The sequence below is a fragment of the Patiria miniata genome, unplaced genomic scaffold, assembly GCF_015706575.1.
Source record: "Patiria miniata isolate m_02_andy unplaced genomic scaffold, ASM1570657v1 HiC_scaffold_6, whole genome shotgun sequence".
NCBI classification, from domain to species: domain Eukaryota; kingdom Metazoa; phylum Echinodermata; class Asteroidea; order Valvatida; family Asterinidae; genus Patiria; species Patiria miniata.
In genome coordinates this window covers 12,440,715-12,460,401 of record NW_024037073.1, presented here as the reverse complement: position 1 = coordinate 12,460,401, position 19,687 = coordinate 12,440,715, and the positions used below count along the sequence as shown (strand labels likewise).

At 39.9% G+C, this 19,687-nt stretch overlaps 1 protein-coding gene and 1 long non-coding RNA gene across 3 annotated transcripts in view; one reads left to right on the top strand and one right to left on the bottom strand.

The window, feature by feature from the left end:
• Positions 1-15,216, top strand: part of LOC119742986 (poly [ADP-ribose] polymerase tankyrase-like) — a 72,595-nt gene extending 57,379 nt beyond the window's left edge. For both annotated transcript variants that reach the window (XM_038219282.1, XM_038219283.1), the window contains exons 46-50: positions 93-200; positions 1,227-1,423; positions 3,690-3,782; positions 7,771-7,900; positions 10,640-15,216. In XM_038219282.1, coding sequence (XP_038075210.1) covers positions 93-200; positions 1,227-1,423; positions 3,690-3,782; positions 7,771-7,900; positions 10,640-10,935 — 824 coding nt within the window. In that variant the 3' untranslated portion in view covers positions 10,936-15,216. The remainder of the gene's footprint in view (positions 1-92; positions 201-1,226; positions 1,424-3,689; positions 3,783-7,770; positions 7,901-10,639) is intronic.
• On the bottom strand, positions 12,544-17,684 carry LOC119742987. The gene is made up of 2 exons (XR_005272942.1): positions 14,466-17,684; positions 12,544-13,949 (listed from the first exon to the last, which is right to left on the bottom strand). It is a non-coding gene; the product is annotated as an uncharacterized LOC119742987 (long non-coding RNA).
• Positions 17,685-19,687: the final 2,003 nt, after the last annotated feature.

The window sequence follows — 19,687 nt, the reverse complement described above, 5'->3', positions numbered from 1 at the left end:
ACATTGATTAATTAACATTAACTGGGAAAAGGCAAAATCATGTTTCTCTTTTATTTAAAAATGTGCATATCTGATTGGATTTTATGGTACAGAAATCAACCCTCTGGACTATATCTACCAGTCTCTAGGCTGCCAGATCCGCCTCATGAAGGAAGATGACCAGGAAACACAGCTCCTGCTTCAGTACATCCACAAAACAAGTAAGTCATAGATCACAACAAGTGGCTATCATAGAGCTATAGAAATTCGCTAGGTGTAGAAGATATCTGCCTTGTTTTCAATGCATGTACAGCCGAACACCTTTATAACGAGGTCCTTGGGACTTTGCGAATTACCTTGTTATAACAGTACCTTGTATGTACTTTCCTTACATAATGAGAGATAAAGACACTTGGCGTGGCGTTGTGAATGAGATGTCGGTTGCGACCGCTAGATGATGATGATTAACAGTAACGGAAAACAAAGGACAGCAAAGAAAAACAAAGACTAGGGACCTAAAATTTTGCTTGTTATAAGCAGTACCTTGTATTAACAGTGCTCTTCTTATCAGGGTTTGACTGTAAATATGTTACAGGTTATTTACAAACAAACAAAAACACCTAAAGCTTACCCGTTAAAATGTGAGGGGCTTTATGTTGTACAGCTGATTCTTGTTTATGACATAAATGTGTAAAAGTTGTGAAGTAGTAGTTTCTACTATTAAGCTTAGCATCAACAGAAATCTGAGCTACCTGGCTAGTCTTGACTTGCAAATGAACCCTATACGATAAGCCTCTGTACTGATGACGTCACACTTTGTTTACGTGTACGCTTTTTTATGGGGCCACAAAACCGTCGTCCCCACCCGGCTCCCACAAAAAGCACATGTGTAAGCAGAGTGTGACGTCATCAGTCATGTCAGTACACTGAGCTCTGGAGCTTGATTTGAAGACAAACAAACACTACACTAGACTTACACGTGGACAACAGTGATTTTGGTGACTTGTATTCAACTTAGCATAATTGCACTATTCTTTCGATTGTTTTTTAAAAAAATTCACCACGTATGGTTGAAGATACTTCACTACATTATAAAAAAAAAAGTTCAAATAGCTTTAAGTAAGTAGGTTAAAGTTCCTGTCAAAAGTGGTTTTCCTTCTTTTTGCACCACACTGTAGTGCCTCGACCCTTAGAGTTGATCGGAATCCATATAGAAATAACTGAATCGTCTTGGTTGTATCCACTAGGTGAGAAAGAAGCCAATGTGGAAGCCATCTTCCGCCTGTCAAGAGAAGGTGAGGAGGAGCGGCTTCAATCCAGTGGGGTTGGCAATCACAAGCTGCTGTGGCACGGCAGCACCCGATCCAATGTCATCAGCATCATGAACAAGGGTCTGCTCATTGCTCCAGAAGAGGCGGAACATTCTGGTTACAGATTTGGCAAGGTAGGCCTAACCAGAGAACTTGGAAGGATTACCGTAATTTCCTGCGGATAAGACGCGTCTTATCTGACTTTCTAGACCACAAAAACATCGCTGCGCCTTATCTACAGGTGCGCCTTATCTGGTGTCGCTTGAGTTCAAAGTGACGGTCTTTGTGTGAAGAATTCTTTCAATGCCACAATCAATAATGCGGTCAACCAAGGCTCAACTCTCCAGACATTGTGACCGTATTTTCATTCCAACAATGCCGCGATGTGTTGATCCCCCATGATCGTGCTTTCATTCCAACAATGCCGCAATGCGTTGATCCCCCTTAGTGATCGTGCTTTCGTTCCAACAATGCCGTCATACAAACGTTTTGCTTTGTGGCCGTTTTTTCATTCCGAAAATGCTGCAATCAGAATTACTTAAACGTTTGGAAATCGCATTCACTCAAGTTCTATTGTGTGAACGTTGAGGGTGTTTATTGTACAGGATATCTTCGAAGTCTGCAAGCCTGAAGATCAAGATGAAAACAGTGCGAGTCGGTAAAAGCGGCTCAGGAAAGCGTACTTCCGGCCCGAGCGCCGTGTTATGCATACAGAGACCGCACGAACCTCAGTGCACGTGTGGCCCAACATTTTGTAGAAACACGCTGCGGTGTTTCATCAAGTCCGAGCGGTAAAATCTCGTTAAAATATATATTTCAACGGACAAATACATACACAGAGAAGAGAGATCACGTTCTGAGAATTAATTTGCGGAAATTCTCTTTCTCCACCGATGTGTTATTTTCTACGATCCAAATTCGTCCTGATACGCTACTGTAGTCATGCACGGAACATCATGGTCCAGTACCATACGTAGGCCGTAGTCACTGGTTCCTGGCCCACATCATAGCTTCGATTCTGTAAGCATGCGATGGGAACCGACGAATACTGATGGCACTGCTGCCGCACGGAACATCGTACAGCGGCATGGCTTCGACGACGTGCATCACAAATGCGTCAGAATTACAGGCCTTTTCGTCAAGATTTAGCCTGTCAAGATGAAATAATATCGTGTAAACGATTATGTTGTGCATGCAAATGGCGTGTGTAATATTACTGTGCGTATCGGCGGCTGAAAATGTGATCGGCAATTTGTTTTCTGTGTACGGTGAGTAATTTACTGACACTGTGACAGCTCGGTTACTTCTCCCACGCGGTCTGGGTAAATTTTCCCGTGTCGAAAGTCCAAGTGCGGACAGTGGTCACATTTGACCATTTCTCATTTTACTATCGTCTCGGTAAAACCTTCCAAAAAAAAAGTCCAGTGCGGACACGGCTTAATTCATCCTCCGAATAGTGTGATCGTTCTAAGGCAACACAATGGCCCCTTTGTGGCGATGTACCGACACCGGGTGACGCCTGGTGTTCTTCTGTGTGCGGTCAAACATGCGTCTTATGCGGCGGTGCGCCTTATCTGTTGGCGTTTGAATTTTTTGGGGTGATTTTAGGGACCTGCGCCTTATCCGCCGCGCGCCTTATCCGCAGGAAATTACGGTAAACGCCACAGTTTAAGCAGGGAAAACAGACAACTTGTCTGTTGAAAGGAGACATTAGGGGATCATATGCAATAATGATCAGTAGCATTCTCTCAGAGGGAAGATGGGAAGATGCCACAGGGCTGTTCCCATGACGAAGAGGTGTGATCAAATACATGTACTTCAAGTTTAGGCGGGTTTTCTCCTCAGAATATGTGACCTGTCATCACAGAAGGAGCTTTAAGTCAGACTTTTTAAGAATTGAGATACTTATTTCCAATGTTATACATCACTTGGGGGTATTGAGTTCAGTAATGGAAATATGGACCACCAACTAACTTCAAGTGGTAAGCCTTTCCGTATGCGCCTTTTTTTTATCCGTTGCGCATAAGCTGCATATTGATTTCATTTTACAGACATGAAAAAATCTCATAATGTAGCACACATTCTGTTCCATATGTATACGTTGCTTATTTGTTGCAACGCATACACATGCATTTCACAGGAATTTTGGCTGATATACATGTGTACATTCCGTAACTGTTCTGTGCTTACAGAGTTAGCAGAATTTTTCTGCTGGAGCTGAAATGGCGATCGTAAGCGCATAATTCTGTGGTTAGCAGAGCCATAAAATTGGGCTAGATGCACATGGAAGCTCAGAGGGGGAGAAATAAACTCTGTAAAGTTTCTTCTCTAAAAGGAAAAAAAAAAATTTTATCCTCCAAACCTGAGAAACTGATGAACGTTACGGTATCTCCTCTGCAGGGCATCTACTCGTCAGATGCATTTGCGAAAAGCATCCATTACTGTGAGGAGCACTTCGAGAAGACAGACACCAAGTTTATGTTCTTGTGCGAGGTAAGTTTGATAAAGCCATTTTTAAAATTAATTTTACATTTACATTTGGTTTATTTCTCGGGATAGACAGTAAAACCAAGACTAAAAAATAAAAGGACAACAACAGAAAACAAAAAGAACCTAACAGCTCTTGAAGGATTGCCCAAAAGAGACAAAGTCGCTGTAGAGGGGCTCTCCTGACTGAAAGGTTAACAAAAAAATTTAATTAGATTAATTAGATTAAATTAAATTAAGAAAAATAAAACAAATATTTATGTACACACAGAAGTTACAATTACACATGAACTAGAGGAATGAAAGAATGATAGATGAGCGATACACAAATAAAATGTTAATAAAAACAAAACCCAGTAAGATAAACAGAAACGAAATCAAATTTCAAGCAACACAAGTAAAGTAACATGAGCACGAAAGCATGCATACAAAGAACTAGACAAAAGCCCTTTACACACATACATGCACAAACTAAAGGTACTAAATTAAGGCCAAAAAAAAAATATTCGGTCTCTGGTCAGACCAAAGTTCCGGAATTGACGCGGGGACGCGGCTTTTTTTTTTTTCCTTTTCTTTTTTTTTTTTTCTTCAAGCTTGGATTGTACAGACAAGGTGGGGTACTATTTTGCTTTTTTGGTGTCCTCATGTACATTGGTGTCCTCCATAATTTGCCTTGGTGCTTTCGATCATTTGCCTTGGTGCAATTTCCCATTCCTTGGTGCTCTTTGGTAAAAAAAATTGTTGGAGCTACCGCGGAACATTTTAGAAAGAAAAAAAAATTGACGCGCATGATTAAAATCGACGCGCGCGCTGGCCAGAGACCAACTTTTTTTTTTTTTGGCCTAATGGCACTTGCAGCCAATTTCATGAAACACTCTGTAACTTTCAGTGCTTTGAATTTACTCAACAAATTTGCTATGCAACTCTACACTGTACTTCCATTTGATTTTACCTAACTTGGCGTAGTTGTGCTATGTTTTGAATACTTAAACGTCTTGGATGGGGACGATCACATTATGATTGCTGTATATGAATGATTTCATATCAGTCACAAAAAAGTAATTAAATCAACTCTGCCAGCCATTCTGAAAATACATTTGGCTTTAACTGTCTTTGGAATGGGGCAGCATTTCTCAAAATGCTCCTTAAGGTAAAACAGTATATAAATACCTTCATTCATTCATTCATTCAACATGGTTTATTAACAAATCACGAATAGCAGCCACAGCTGAATTGCACATGATTTACATTTTAAAAAAAATACATTTTAAAAAAAATTAAAGGCCTACCGAGTTAAAAAACAAAATATGACATTAAATACAAATATTAGAAAAGGTTTAAACATTGTGCATACAGATTTGACTAAAGAAAATTGTCTATATAGAGAAATACATATTATTGTTACAGATTGTGTTGCAATCAATTTATCTTACTTTAAAAAGGGGGCATTCAAATTGCGTTAAAACTTATAAAAGACATTCAAAAAGGTTGCAGGTAAAAAATGTATAGCTTCATAAACATTGCTGGGAATTTCGTGTATAATCCTGGATAAGTTTGAACTTTACTTCCTTTGATGCCTAAGTCTGTTCTTGTTTTATTGTCGTGGAACTAAAATGAAAACAGTTTGCCAGAATGAGTTAATATGTTGATGGTTTTGAGCTGATATCACTATCACCGTCATACGTTAATCTGAAAACACTGTAAACATAATACAGTTGGGTATTACCTCAAAATCTACTCGTAAAGTTGCTAGGGGCATTAAAGGGCACATAGCTGTCAGGTGAGGAAAAGAGAAAAGTAATGTTAAAGTGGATTGCCCAGGGATACAGCACAGGCCCAGTATCTGGATTTGAACCTCTGACCATCTATTTACAGGTCTGGGATCCTACCCACTGAGCTACTGTTCATGCCAGTTTAAGCTTGGCTCATGTTGCAGACTAAAAGCCCTAACTCCCTAGGGGGTGTGCAAAATCGTATTGAAATTGGAGGATTCAGGACTGTTAGGGTTGGTCTGTTAGATACAATTAGAATGCAAGGGCATGTATTGCACATTTTCTTATGAGTTCAAGCATCTTCACATTTCGGCACGAACCCTATTGGTAGACAGAGCACCAGTGCATCTGCCCACAAGTGGGATGCCACTTAAGTAATGAGGGAGTATATATATGTGCTGGGCCTGTTTTAAACAAGTACATTTAAGACCAGCTAGGAGCATCCGTGATCAGGCCCCTAGCTGATTTTAAACTAACTTGTTTAATACCGGCTGACCCTAGCTGATTTTAAACTAACTTGTTTAATACCGGCCAAAGCGCATATTTATTCCCATTCACACCTTTCGATCAAAAAGTCAAAACAAGTCAAACATTTACAAATTTGCAACGATTTTGTTCATCAATTTTACCTCATGTTTTTGGGGGAAAAAAATACCTCTTGGTATTTCTATGGTATTTGCCTCGCACACGTAGTGGTGCAGGAATGTTTAAAACCAGTTGGTGTTTTATTAGCGGTTAAAACCACCCATGTGACGGGCTCTTGACCAATAGAAATGGGTAAACTGTCTTAGGCTCTATCCTGGTTCTATCAGAACTAGGATAGAGTCAACCAGGTTTAGGCCCTATGCTAGTTCTAACAGAACTAAGATAGAGTCAACCAGGTTTAGGCTCTATCCTGGTTGTAACAGAACTAGGATAGAGTCAAGCAGGTCTTGGCTCTGTCCTGGTTCTAACAGAACTTGGATAGAGTCAACCAGGTTTTGGCTGTGTCCTGGTTCTAACAGAAATAAGATAGAGTCAACCAGGTCTTAGCTCTATCATGGTGTCAACCAGGTGTTGGCCCTGTCCTGGTTCTAACAGAACTTGGATAGAGTCAACCAGGTTTTGGCTGTGTCCTGGTTCTAACAGAAATAAGATAGAGTCAACCAGGTCTTAGCTCTATCATGGTGTCAACCAGGTGTTGGCCCTGTCCTGGTTCTAACAGAACTTGGATAGAGTCAACCAGGTTTTGGCTGTGTCCTGGTTCTAACAGAAATAAGATAGAGTCAACCAGGTCTTAGCTCTATCATGGTGTCAACCAGGTGTTGGCCCTGTCCTGGTTCTAACAGAACTTGGATAGAGTCAACCAGGTTTTGGCTGTGTCCTGGTTCTAACAGAAATAAGATAGAGTCAACCAGGTCTTAGCTCTATCATGGTGTCAACCAGGTGTTGGCCCTGTCCTGGTTCTAACAGAACTTGGATAGAGTCAACCAGGTTTTGGCTGTGTCCTGGTTCTAACAGAACTAAGATAGAGTCAACCAGGTCTTGGCTCTATCCTGGCTCTAACAGAACTAGGATAGAGTCAACCAGATTTTGGCTGTGTCCTTTTCCTATCAGAACTAGAATAGAGTCAACCAGGTTTTGGCTCTATCCTGGTTCTAACAGAACTAGGATAGAGTCAACCAGGTCTTGGCTCTATCCTGGTTCTAACAGAACTAGGATAGAGTCAACCAGATTTTGGCTGTGTCCTTTTCCTATCAGAACTAGGATAGAGTCAACCAGGTTTTGGCTCTATCCTGGTTCTAACAGAACTAGGATAGAGTCAACCAGGTCTTGGCTCTATCCTGGTTCTAACAGAACTAAGATAGAGTCAACCAGATTTTGGCTGTGTCCTTTTCCTATCAGAACTAGGATAGAGTCAACCAGGTTTTGGCTCTATCCTGGTTCTAACAGAACTAGGATAGAGTCAACCAGGTCTTGGCTCTATCCTGGTTCTAACAGAACTAAGATAGAGTCAACCAGGTTTTGGCTGTGTCCTGGTTCTAACAAAACTAAGACAGAGTCAACCAGGTCTTGGCTCTGTCCATGTCCTATCAGAACTAGGATAGAGTCAACCAGGTTTACGCTGCACCTGGTTATATCAGAACTAAGATAGAGTCAACCAGGTTTAGGCTCTATCCTGGTTACTTCAGAACTACTTGCAGATGGGATTGATGATTCTATTTTCTCTGCATTTTTGGAAGGTTGCCCTTGGCAAGATGATTACCAATCCTAAACAAGACGGTCTGAAAGTGTTGAAGCTAGGCTACGATAGCGTCATGGGCCGTGGCAACCATAGGTACAAGTACAACAGAGACCTGCTCATACCATCAGGTAAACAATACCAATCCTTGACAGTTAGTTCAACCTTAGGATCTGACAGAGTAGTAATCTAGTCCATGGGTTTCACCTGCGGCTAGTACTTGCACTATTATGTGTTGCTTAGGCCAAAAAAAATAAGTCTCCGGTTTCTGGTATGGAGCTTGCCCAAAAAGTGGTGCGGCGACGCGGCTTTTTTTTTTTTTTTACCTGTTTTTTTTTTTTGCTTCAAATGTCGGCTGATAACTGCAAATGGTGCCCGACTAAACTTCCTGCAAATATGTGGGAGTCCAGAGAGGCCACATAAAGCTTATTCTCGATCATAACCCCATCTAAAAGCACGTTAAAATGGTGCAGCAGCAGGATTCCAGTCAAACCAGTGCGTTTGGCGGTTTGAGACATCATCTTTCATTGAAAAAAAAAACGTTTTCATTTTGCCGACGCGCATGGCTACGGCGACGCGCGCGCATACCAGAAACCAGAGACTTTTGGGGGGGGGGGCCTTAGTTTCTCTGTCTTACTGTGTGTGGGACAGCATGCTTCCTTGCAACAGGAATGTAGTATTGTTCATCTTTCAGTGAAAAAAAAAAAGTTTTCATTTTGCCGACGCACATGGCTACGGTGACGCGCGCATACCAGAAACCAGAGACTTTTTGGGGGGGGGCCTTAGTTTCTCTGTCTTACTGTGTGTGGGACAGCATGCTTCCTTGCAACAGGAATGTAGTATTGTTCATCTTTCAGTGAAAAAAAAAAACGTTTTCATTTTGCCGACGCGCATGGCTACGGCGACGCGCGCGCATACCAGAAACCGGAAACTTTTTTTTTTAGCCTTAGTTTCTCTGTCTTACTGTGTGTGGGACAGCATGCTTCCTTGCAACAGGAATGTAGTATGATTTTGCAGGGCATTGAATCTCGTGGCCATCGCAAGGACTCAGTTCGCCTCAGTAGAGAGAAAGTGTGGATGAATCGTCTTCGAACTATTCAACCACATGGTCTCAACATCCAACTTGGAAATGATTAATCCTTTTTTTCCTCCATTGTCTTCTGTTACAGATCCCCAGAAATCTAGCTCTCACGGGAAAGGCCCCTGATGCCATGGCCAAACCCATGATTCCCTTGGTTACCACGTTTCACCCCAATCTCCCTCCCCTTCGCAAAATCACTAATGACAATCATCATATCATCCACACTTCAGATCGCCTTGCCCGCGCCATCCCCAACGGCCCCACATTGGCTTACAGGCGTCCTCGAAATCTACGGGACTTGATTGTTCGAGCTGAAGTCCCTTCCTTAGATGCATCCCCTCCCACCCAGCATGGTACTTTCAAGTGCAGTTCCAGATGTGTTGTCTGCCAGATTCATATCCAGGAGTCTGACTCCTTTTCTGGCCACTCTTCTGTCACTACCCACAGAACCATTGGTAACATCACTTGTAACACCTCTAATGTCATATATCTCATTTCTTGCAGGGTCTGTGGAGTGCAGTATGTAGGTGAGACTAAGACTAAGAATACGCTCAAGAAGCGTTTCTATGCCCACCGGTCAACGGTCAACACCAAGAAACTAGACACCCCTGTTGGTCATCACTTCAACCTGCATAACCACTCCATTTCTGATATGATTTTGCAGGGCATTGAATCTCTTGGCCATCGCAAGGACTCAGTTCGCCTCAGTAGAGAGAAAGTGTGGATGAATCGTCTTCGAACTATTCAACCACATGGTCTCAACATCCAACTTGGAAATGATTAATCCTTTTTTTCCTCCATTGTCTTCTGTTACAGATAATCCATCTGGTCTTCCTTGTTTGTGTTTACCCATCTTCCCCCATCTTTCATCCCTTTCCACCTCCATACTGTCTCTCCCCCCCCCCCCCCCCCCCCCCCCCCGCATCATCCCTTCACTCTCACACTCTTTTGTCCGTTCCCACTCCCTGTGATCTTTGATCCTTCCCCTTTCTGGTCCCTCCCCTGTTCACACCAGACCCCTTGTTCTCTCATCCACCCTCCCCCGCATCTTTCTACACCTTTCCCACTTAATCCTCCTTTTGTGTTTATTCTTTCAGCCCTGCATGTTTGTGTGCATCCCCATGTTAATGTATGTACCTCTGTCATTTCTGTTCTAGCCTCTGAAGAAGAACTTGCTAAGTTCGCAACGTCAGGCCACATTAATTTTAAGATTTATATATTTCAGGTCCATCCAGTCAGTAAGCAGTTTGCAGCAGTTTTACTTCTTTACATCTTGGAATGTAGTATTGTTAGATTATTGCGGTGTAGTCCCTGTTTGCTGTAACATTCTGGCATCATGCCCTCACATACTCTCGACCCTCATCTAGTTGCCCTCCTGGTTATGTTTGTTTTAAGTGTAACTTTGGCGTGCTTATTCGTTATGATGTTATATCACCTCGCATCTTTGATAGTTTGATTTGCTTTTGCACTGTACATGTATTATTTTGATCTGCAAGGTCAAATAATAATAGTAATAGTGACAAAATGTATATTGTTTCCCTTGGATATCCCCATCTTATTTGATTAACCCTACAATCCCCATCCAGCCAAACTCCAACACCAGGGTTTGTTGGAATCTGATGGAGTGAGTACTGCACTAGTAAACTGATTATGCTTTACATGGATTTAGCATTTCCCTTGGCAGTGTTCATGCCCTGTTGTTTGTTACTTGACTTGTGGTTTGACCTGTGATTGACTTGCAATGGACTCGATCTGGTAAAAAGAATGTGCATTTTCTCATTGACAACAGGTGCGGTGATTCCACTGGGCAAGTTTGTACACAACCAGGCAACTTATTGCTTCTTTGATTACAATGAATACGTGGTGTACAAGACCAGCCAGGTCAGCTTACGTTACCTGGTCCAGTGCAAGGGGAAGGCCAAGCAAGAGGCGGAGCAAGAAGGGGAAGACCCAGATGACTACTCAGTGGTAGAATACAAGGAGGAGCAAGGGACAGGGACCAATGATGAGGAGATGGCCGACAACGACGAAGATGACGATGGAGACGACTATGATGATGATGATGATGATGATGACGATGAATAGAAGAGCAAACAGCCATGCAAGTGACAGTCCCATAATGCATCCCCTGGCAGTGATTTCGGACCCACAGAGCGGTATGGTATTGCTAGAATCTTCAGGTTGGCTGATGTAACCTTCCTCTTTATTTTCGTTTCTGTTTTTTTTTTAACAACAATTCATACAAAGTGATCATACATTTTAATCAAGCAAACTGCACTGCTAGACAGCGGTGGTCAGTATTTTGAAATCCTATAATCAATGCAGCAGCTGCATGGCATTTGGTAACTGGGTGATGTTGGCTGCGATGCCAACACCTTTAACTCTAACCATGCTCAGTAGAGTACCGAAGCGAATACATCACGCCCACAATGTGTGTGTAAAAGACATTAGCGCGTGATTCAGCCCGTGAACCAACACGCGTGTGTACTCCATTCGTTTGCACTACACTTTCTGGTTCTAAATTTCGGTACTCTATTCAACACGATTCTGCATAACTCAAGTGAAACCTTGAGGGTTAGGGAGAAAGATATTGGCATTACAGTGGTTGCACTGTACACTTTGTGGTGTAGAGCCTGCTTCAGTAAGGTCCGGAGTAGGCTTTGAAACATGGAAACTTTAGTTGAATGTTTGAGCATTGATGCCGTCGTAAACCAAGTATTTTTCCGAAGTGACCACAGGTGACAATTTCCTTGCTATAAAGCTTCAATGTTGTAAATACCCTTCTCGTACCGACAGCCAAGTGCATACAGTAGAGCCTGGATGTGACATTCTAATCCATAACACATACCAGACATTTCCTGTAATATGGCTTAAGATACCACATTTTGTAGTACAGAACATACAGTCAGTGCGCAGGGTTCGGAAAAGTGCTTGCGTTTATTTGCAGCGTATGCATAACTCGCTTGGTAAAATGAATATTCATGAGATCGGGAGACCACATTTGAAAATTCATTTTTTTGATAACTAGTCTTTAAAAGAAAGTTTTTACTCACAAATATAGTAGAGAATACTTAAGCCTAACTGTGAAATGAGATTTCTAAAATTTTCATAAAATATTTTAAGAAATATGAGGATGAAAGTTTTACTGAAATTGTCGAGAAATTTCGGTTTGCGAAAACCATCTTTTTTCTATATAAAACGAAACCGTGCAGAATCATTTTACAGTTTGATGAGAAGCTTTGTTATTAAATTCACCAATTATCATAACCATGAATCGTGTAAGTACTCAAAACAGTCAGGAGCACGCAAAATTTACGGCCATTCTGAACGTTCAGGATACGAAAACAAAATCACTCTGGAAGCACGTGTAAGCGCCGCACAGCACGAGTGTACATTCCTCATTGGGCAAGACCCGCAACCAACACGCGTTTTGACCAATCACGTAACAGCACACGGGTCTTCCGTATGTCGGGTACGCCGTTCTATGCGTGCTTATGGATATCTTATAATCTCGAACTCAATGTGCCCGACTATAGAATATAAACTGGCGATGTGTCCTCTCTCAAAGTTTCAACGCAAGAAAGTAATATACTTTCAATGCTATTCCTATTTCTAGACCGTTATGATTTAAGATTCATGTAATAAACTATTATTTTTTGGCAATAATGTCTCCCATTTTCTAGATGCTTTTTGTTTGTTGACAGTTTCAATGTGCATGAACATGAAAAATATAAACACAAAAAACAATGGGTATGACTATATGAACATGAAAATATAAACACAAATAATCAAAGGCATGTCTCTTTTCATGACTGAAATTCTGGAAAACGATTTAATCATAAAATCAGAGTGCAAAGTTACATACTTTTGAGCTGGATTTAATAATTACATCAGTGAGTTAACATATTACTAAAACCCTGGAAACTTGAACCACTTACACTTACAAACATTGCTTACAATAGAAAGTTTCTGAAAACATAGAATGACTTAATTATAAATATAAAGCAACTTTAAAAAAATGAACTTAAAAATACATGCAAGCCAAACTTTCTTCAAAGTGCGAGGTTACTAATGCTCGCTCTAGGATGTACATGTGTACACTTTCTTGCTATATTTCATGAGATTATAAAATAAATTCCCTACCCAAGCTTGCCCACAAGCAACTCATTCTAAGACAATAACAAGGCCATTGAACTGCTCCATTCCTCGGCAATAATTGTTAAATATGCAAACAATTACACAAATCTTTACAATCTTTACAAGCTTTGTTTAGAGTGCAGTGTAAAGCTGTTTGCAGACATTTTCATCATATTTTTGTTTTTTAAATATACAGCACACTCACAAAATGACTTACTTGAAAAAAAAGAAAAGTGGAAATTCAGCAATGATTGAATTGATTCTTCAGGGTTCTTTTTATACATGATCTGAATACAACATGCCATGAAAATCCTCGATGCCTGATTTGTGGGTTGTTGACAACACGTCTTTGAATTTAGGCATGCAAAAAATAAGGATTTCGGTCTAGTGATGTGTCCGGTCAGATTGACCAGGCCAAACCATCCCGAAACATTATTTTGTAAACCGGAATCCGAACGGAAACCAATTTGAACTCCCTAAAACCAACCTGATCTGACCCGACAAACATTTAAGGAAAACCAACGGAAAAAATGTTGCAACCTGACGCCACTTCCATGATTGTGTACAAAGTCTATGTAGAGTCTAGACAATTTTAAATATTTTCTAACAACATTGGAAATTTATGAAAAAAAGTGGCCTCAGGTTGCAACATTTCTTCCTGTTTGGGTTTATTTCGGGTTAAACTGACTCAACACAATTAGAAGACTTAAAACGCAATACCGAAACCAACCTGGCCCGACTAAACTGATGGACAAACTTATGGCGACCTAACAGAAAGTCAGTTTAAGCAAGTTTGGTCGGTTTCTGGTCGGGTTTGAACAACACTTATCCGGTCGCAGCATTAAGTTTCATTTCATGGTAAATAAAGTTCCATTGAAATAGTTGCGAACTGTCTGCAAGTTCAGGTGTTGTGTTCAACTAGTCTTGATAGGGAAAAGGGTCAATCACTCTGCGTACTTGGCCTGTAAGAAAATAGAAAGAGAGAAAACAAATCTAAGTAATAATCTACATGTATTTTTTTGCTGATTTATTTAGGAAGGAATTGTTTCGCGACTACTTCAAAAAATCCCATCCCCACCGCAAGATCTGAAAACAGTACCAGAAAAGAATTGTTCTTCATATTTTATGACTGACATGAATTGACCGACAAGGACAATCTTGAGTGATGCCTGTTTAATTTCATGAATTCAAAAAAACAAATCTGATTTTTAATCGTATAGTATAAACATTGTTCGTACTTTCGACATGCAAAACTAACGGGTAGGAACCTATTGTCGACATCGGTGGTAATGCACCCACAAAACACGCACACAGTACACACAACCCGTACACAAAATACACGTATGACGTCATTCGAATCGCACATTGCGACTGCAATCATGCAATTTTCGCAAATATTTCGTATCAAATTAAAAATCGGCGGTAGAACCTGCAGAGATGGGAATGGTATGGTTCGAAAGCGTAACTCTTCAACTTACCAGAAAGTGACGAATTATGTCCCCAAATATCCCAAAACAGTCAGGAGCACCAAAAAAGTACAGGCATCGTCGAAAATGTTCAAGAATCACCTCTCATTTCACATCGCTTATTTATAACTTTAAGCCTGTAATAATCAGCCAAAAATGGTTTCAATCGACGCAGAAATTATCGTAGTTTCAGAATCCACTCCATTTTAGTCAGCTTCTGCTACAAAACGGGTTTCCTGTCCCTTTATCCAGGGGTACCACCGAACACTCGCAAAACCTCGTGTAGTCTCGAACGGTCCGAGACCGTCCACGCGCTGCAAATAAAATCTCGCTGTGTGGCTCATTATCGAGTAGGCTGCGCACTGACTGCATATGTGCAGATAACTGCCATTTAGTGAGCTACACTGTATGGAGTAGGCCCTATTGTACAACACCTGAATAAATCCCCGTCATCTGAGTGGTGGGTCATGGAGCACATGTCTTGAACTACTGGTACCACTGCATGGCGCGGCCGCACCGTAAAGAAAAAAGTGCCATTCCAGGGTAAATAGAACTGCCATCGCACGGTAACATTTTTGGTTGCGCTTTCAGACAGCTCTGATGCTGTACATTCAAAGTACCAGTTTACAAATTACCAATCAGATGACGAGGCTTTATTTTAGCATTGTTCAACATTTGTGCAATGGAAAGAATAATTATTCTTACCATTGCACTCATAAACATTCATTATTTGAATACTATCTTATGCCAGACCAAATGCTTTAGAACATATATTCACTGAGGTTGCCACTTTCTTGTGTTAAGAAAGGCAGTCATCGGTGTTAAAAAAAAAAGTAGTCATTTTTAATTTGCCTAAATGTATTGTTGGCACAACTCTCTAACTTAATAACAGTATCCTTTATCCCAGAGATTTTAATCAACTCCTAATTTGATTTTTATTGATTTTTTGAACTCCCAAATAAGAAATCTTGCCTTAAGCTGACAATCTAACCTTCAAATTTCCAAAAAAAGGATTGTGGAACGAGTGTACAAAAAGTGGCAGATTAACCCGAAACTGTACATAGCGTTTTACTGATTCATAGGTTTTTACGTAACCATATATATTTGTGTGAGATATTCCCTGGGTGTTCCATTAGTTAAAAATGGGTACTTGTGATTGTTATAACATTCAAGATTGTTCCTTTTTCTTTTCTTTTTTAATAGAAATATCGCATTTGTAGCATCAGTTAGTCACTCAGTTTGCAAAATACTCAATGTATGACGATATTTTTTGTTCACGACCCACTCATACATTGCGTCATTTGTGCTCAATTTGAATTTTAAAAAGGAGGTAGTGAGAGTGTGTTGATCATTGATCATACTTGAAAGGACTCTGTGGAAGAAAGTAGACAGCGTTTGCCACTTGATGACCACATTTGAAAGTCCCATCGGGAGGGACACAGTGTATGGCGTGAAGTACATACAACTTCCATGTATTCTGAAGGTGTATAAATCTGTAGCGTCTTGGAGTAAGCCTCAGGCCCCTTCGAGGATGCGTTTGAAAGTCCCTCCCAGTGGTCTCCCCCACTCTCCCTTTATAACCGTTGAGGGGGTACTTGTGAGTCCATTGTGGTACCCAGAACAAACGACTTTATTTAGGCGATTGTTCCCTTTGTATTGAGAAGCATTATACAATTGTTGGCTGTTGTGATGGGGTCCATGGTGTTTTTGTACATCCGAGGGTGCCATTTGCACCCCGGAGGGTGTACAAAACCCATGGACCCCAATCACGGCAGGCAACAATTGTTTTGTTATACCACGGTAATAGCGTCCAAGCGTCTGAAATTGTGGGTTTCCTCCAGTTGCCCTGCAGTAATCGCGGAAGCATTATTTTGAAAAAAATCCTGCGATCACCGTGAATATTCGCACAGGATGATTTTTTTCATTGCACGGGAACACAATTTACATATTACAATCTATTACCGTGGTATAACAAGTCAATTTATTATACTTGGTATTGTGGTACTCAGAACAAAGGATTCAGAGAATTTGCCTGTTGTCACCTTTGTGTTTCTCGGTCTGCATGTGAAAGTGAATGCCAGTACAATTGTTTGATAATTGTGTGGATGTGCTTGTGCAACATCTGTTGTCATTCGTTTTCTTAACTAATGTCATACTGAAATCGTTACCACTTCTGTCCTGGTCCATTAAAAAAATAATTATGAAATGGAAACAAAAAAAACTGAGTATATTTTATTATCTCCACAGGGGAGATGAATTATGAGCGATATGATTGAACAGTCGGAGAGTATTTTTGATAATGTGTTGGCCGGTTTGATGTGACAGGTGTTTTTTATCATTGTAACTTGCATGTACTAATTGTAATCACTCATCGGTGTAATTGTCAACAAATGACAAAGGTGTGGTGTTTTGTTGAATTGATAGTGTTTTTGGTATTTGAAATGTCTTGAATATCTTAAATTGTAGGCATCAGTGCACGTCGGATATCTTTCTGAAATGAACCCATCTTGAGGGGTAAAACATATTAAACTGATGCAGTTTTCAGGACTTCGTGGTTATGGTTATGGTTTATTTTCATATCATAGCACAAAGAAAATAACAAACGGGAATAATGACAAAAAAATGATACGAGGGACCCAGGTAAAAAGCATAAGCTTGTACAAGACCTGGAACCCGTAATTACAAATTAAGCTAATAAATTAATATGTTCATTCCCTAAAGCAGGACATGAAAAAGTCCATGAATAAACGAAAGGGGAGGTACGTGTAGAATTTTGTAATTTTGGTCTTGATTATGCAAAAAAAAAACTTTTTAAAATTTAAACCAATTTGGGTAAACAAGCATTTTTATTAAACAAAAATCTTACTAATCATTTGTGTTGTGGGGAGGTGTTGGTAGATCGCATCTAATGCATGTGAAAATGTGACTTTATTTTTAACTTGGTATTCATGCTTTTTGCTTAAAATTCCCTAGAGTTTACTCTAAACATTTCTGAAATGCACTCTCTCAATATTTTTAGGCCAATGTTTTTAGTTGAATATGTAAATGTGTCTGCATTTTTCTATGCTGAATAGAATATCCCTCCGCGATGACGGACAAATAACGTTTTTATGAAAGTACATTTTAATGTCCGGGTATTTTAGTTAGTGTGGATGCCTGTATAATATTGGTGTTATCAGCTCACCAGTACTTATGATTACTTTGTGTTATTGTGCTAAATAAATTCATTTTTTAAATGAATATTTTCTACCATGTTTTTAGATACATGTACCGGTAGTAGGATTTTCTTTTTAATTGGTTGTCATTCGCTTAACATATGCTGCTAAAACAGAAAATGTAAAAATCGTTAAAACAATTTAAAATCGGTGATGCGGGGAAGACATGCTATTTTAAAGGCATATTGGAAGGTCGTTAAAGGGAATGTACATCATTGGCTTTTGCTGTAATTTTCAGAAATGAACTATTTGAGGGGTTAGTATAATAGATCAAATTTTGTTACACTGACATGTTTGAAGTTTTTTGTTCGACAATGCTTGAAAAACCAAGACAAACAAAATGTTCAAGTAGTCTGGTTCCCTGACTCCACTAAAGATAAAATGGATCAATTTCCAGATGCCGGAAAATTGTAGGGTAAGGGAACAAGTCTAGCTGGCCTGCACCCGTTAATGAACATGTAACCAATAGCAAACCAAATTTGGACTGAAAAAAAATTGTAAATTTGGAGCAGTAGTTGAAAAATAGTTGGAAATGTATACAAAAATACCATTTTCTTGAAAATGACTTCACACCAGGTGCCATAAATTTACAGGATGCTTTTGACCGTCATTTACCAACATCCTAGTAAGGTATTTCGTAAAAACTTGGTAGTTTTATATTTCGATGTTTGCAAATGTTGTATACATGTATTCCCTTTAAAGACCGGGTAATTAACGGGTTTTCAACGTGATTTTAAAAAAGCATGTCCTTCCCCGCGTCATCGATTTTGAATTGTGTAGACAATTTTTACATTTGTTGTTTTAACAGCATGTGTTAAGCGACATGATATTGGTTGTCATTCGGACTTTATGCTGTTAAAACAACAAATGTAAAAACTATCAAAACGTTTAAAATCGATGATTCATTTGTTGTTTTAACAGCATGTGTTAAGCGACATGACATTGGTTGTCATTCGGACTGTATGCTGTTAAAACAACAAATGTAACAATTTTCAAAACAATTTAAAATCGATTATACAAGGGGTACACATGCTATTTTAAAATCACGTTGGAATGCCGTTATTACCCGATCCTCCCGATTTAATAATAAACAAAAGCCTTGCTAAAACTGAAGATAGGAATGGTACCAAACCCCCTGTGCAGTAAGTGCGCCTGAAATAATATCATCCATTAGAAACCAATAATTGAAGTTGGTTTTAAAAAAACATTCCCGCAGTGGGAGCAAGTCACGAGACCGCCTAACAGACTCTGTGCGTATGCTTGCATCTTTTTTTCTCGGAATGTAGAGTATCCACAGAGCTGACAATTCCACGTTAGTTGTTGGGCGCCCTACTTCAGATTTCGAACAATTATGTTGCTTCAAACAAAAATTAAAATGCGCAAAAAGCAAGTGATCCTGTACCTATAATAAATACAATGCTTACCCGCCAGGTCGGTGGGTGTTGATGCCTTTTTTTTGGGGGGGGGGGGGTGGTAGTAACAAATTATGATTATTGAAATCTTGTGACTACAGTTAGAAATATGGGAGGTAGTCAGTCTTAATTTCCCTGTATTGCGTATACTTGTTGGTTGGTCCGTCAGCTGGCTGGTTGGTAATTTTTCTGTCCTTTTTTTTTTTTTGGGGGGGGGGGTTATGTTGTATTTCGCGAGGGAAATATTGATGTTTGAATTGTATTGTTTGGGGAAACATTTCCATATCAGAATCCACTGTGACTGTTTTCGTCTATAGCAATTTGACAAGATACTTCTTAACTGACTTTCTTTTTATAATGCGGTTCACACATCCTATGATGTTGAATATTATATTATGTTGTATCGATGTTATGCATATCTTGTTCATCTTCTTTTGTAGACTTGCTTTTAGTTAGAAAATGTATATTCAGTTTCTGCTTCCATTGCATTTCGAAATGTCACATATCGCAGAGAGTGTTAGTTAGTTGTTTAATCATGACATTTCCATTGTGTCAGTCAGTGTTTTTAAACAATGAACGACGAGCCATAATTGAACGCAAGTAGTTC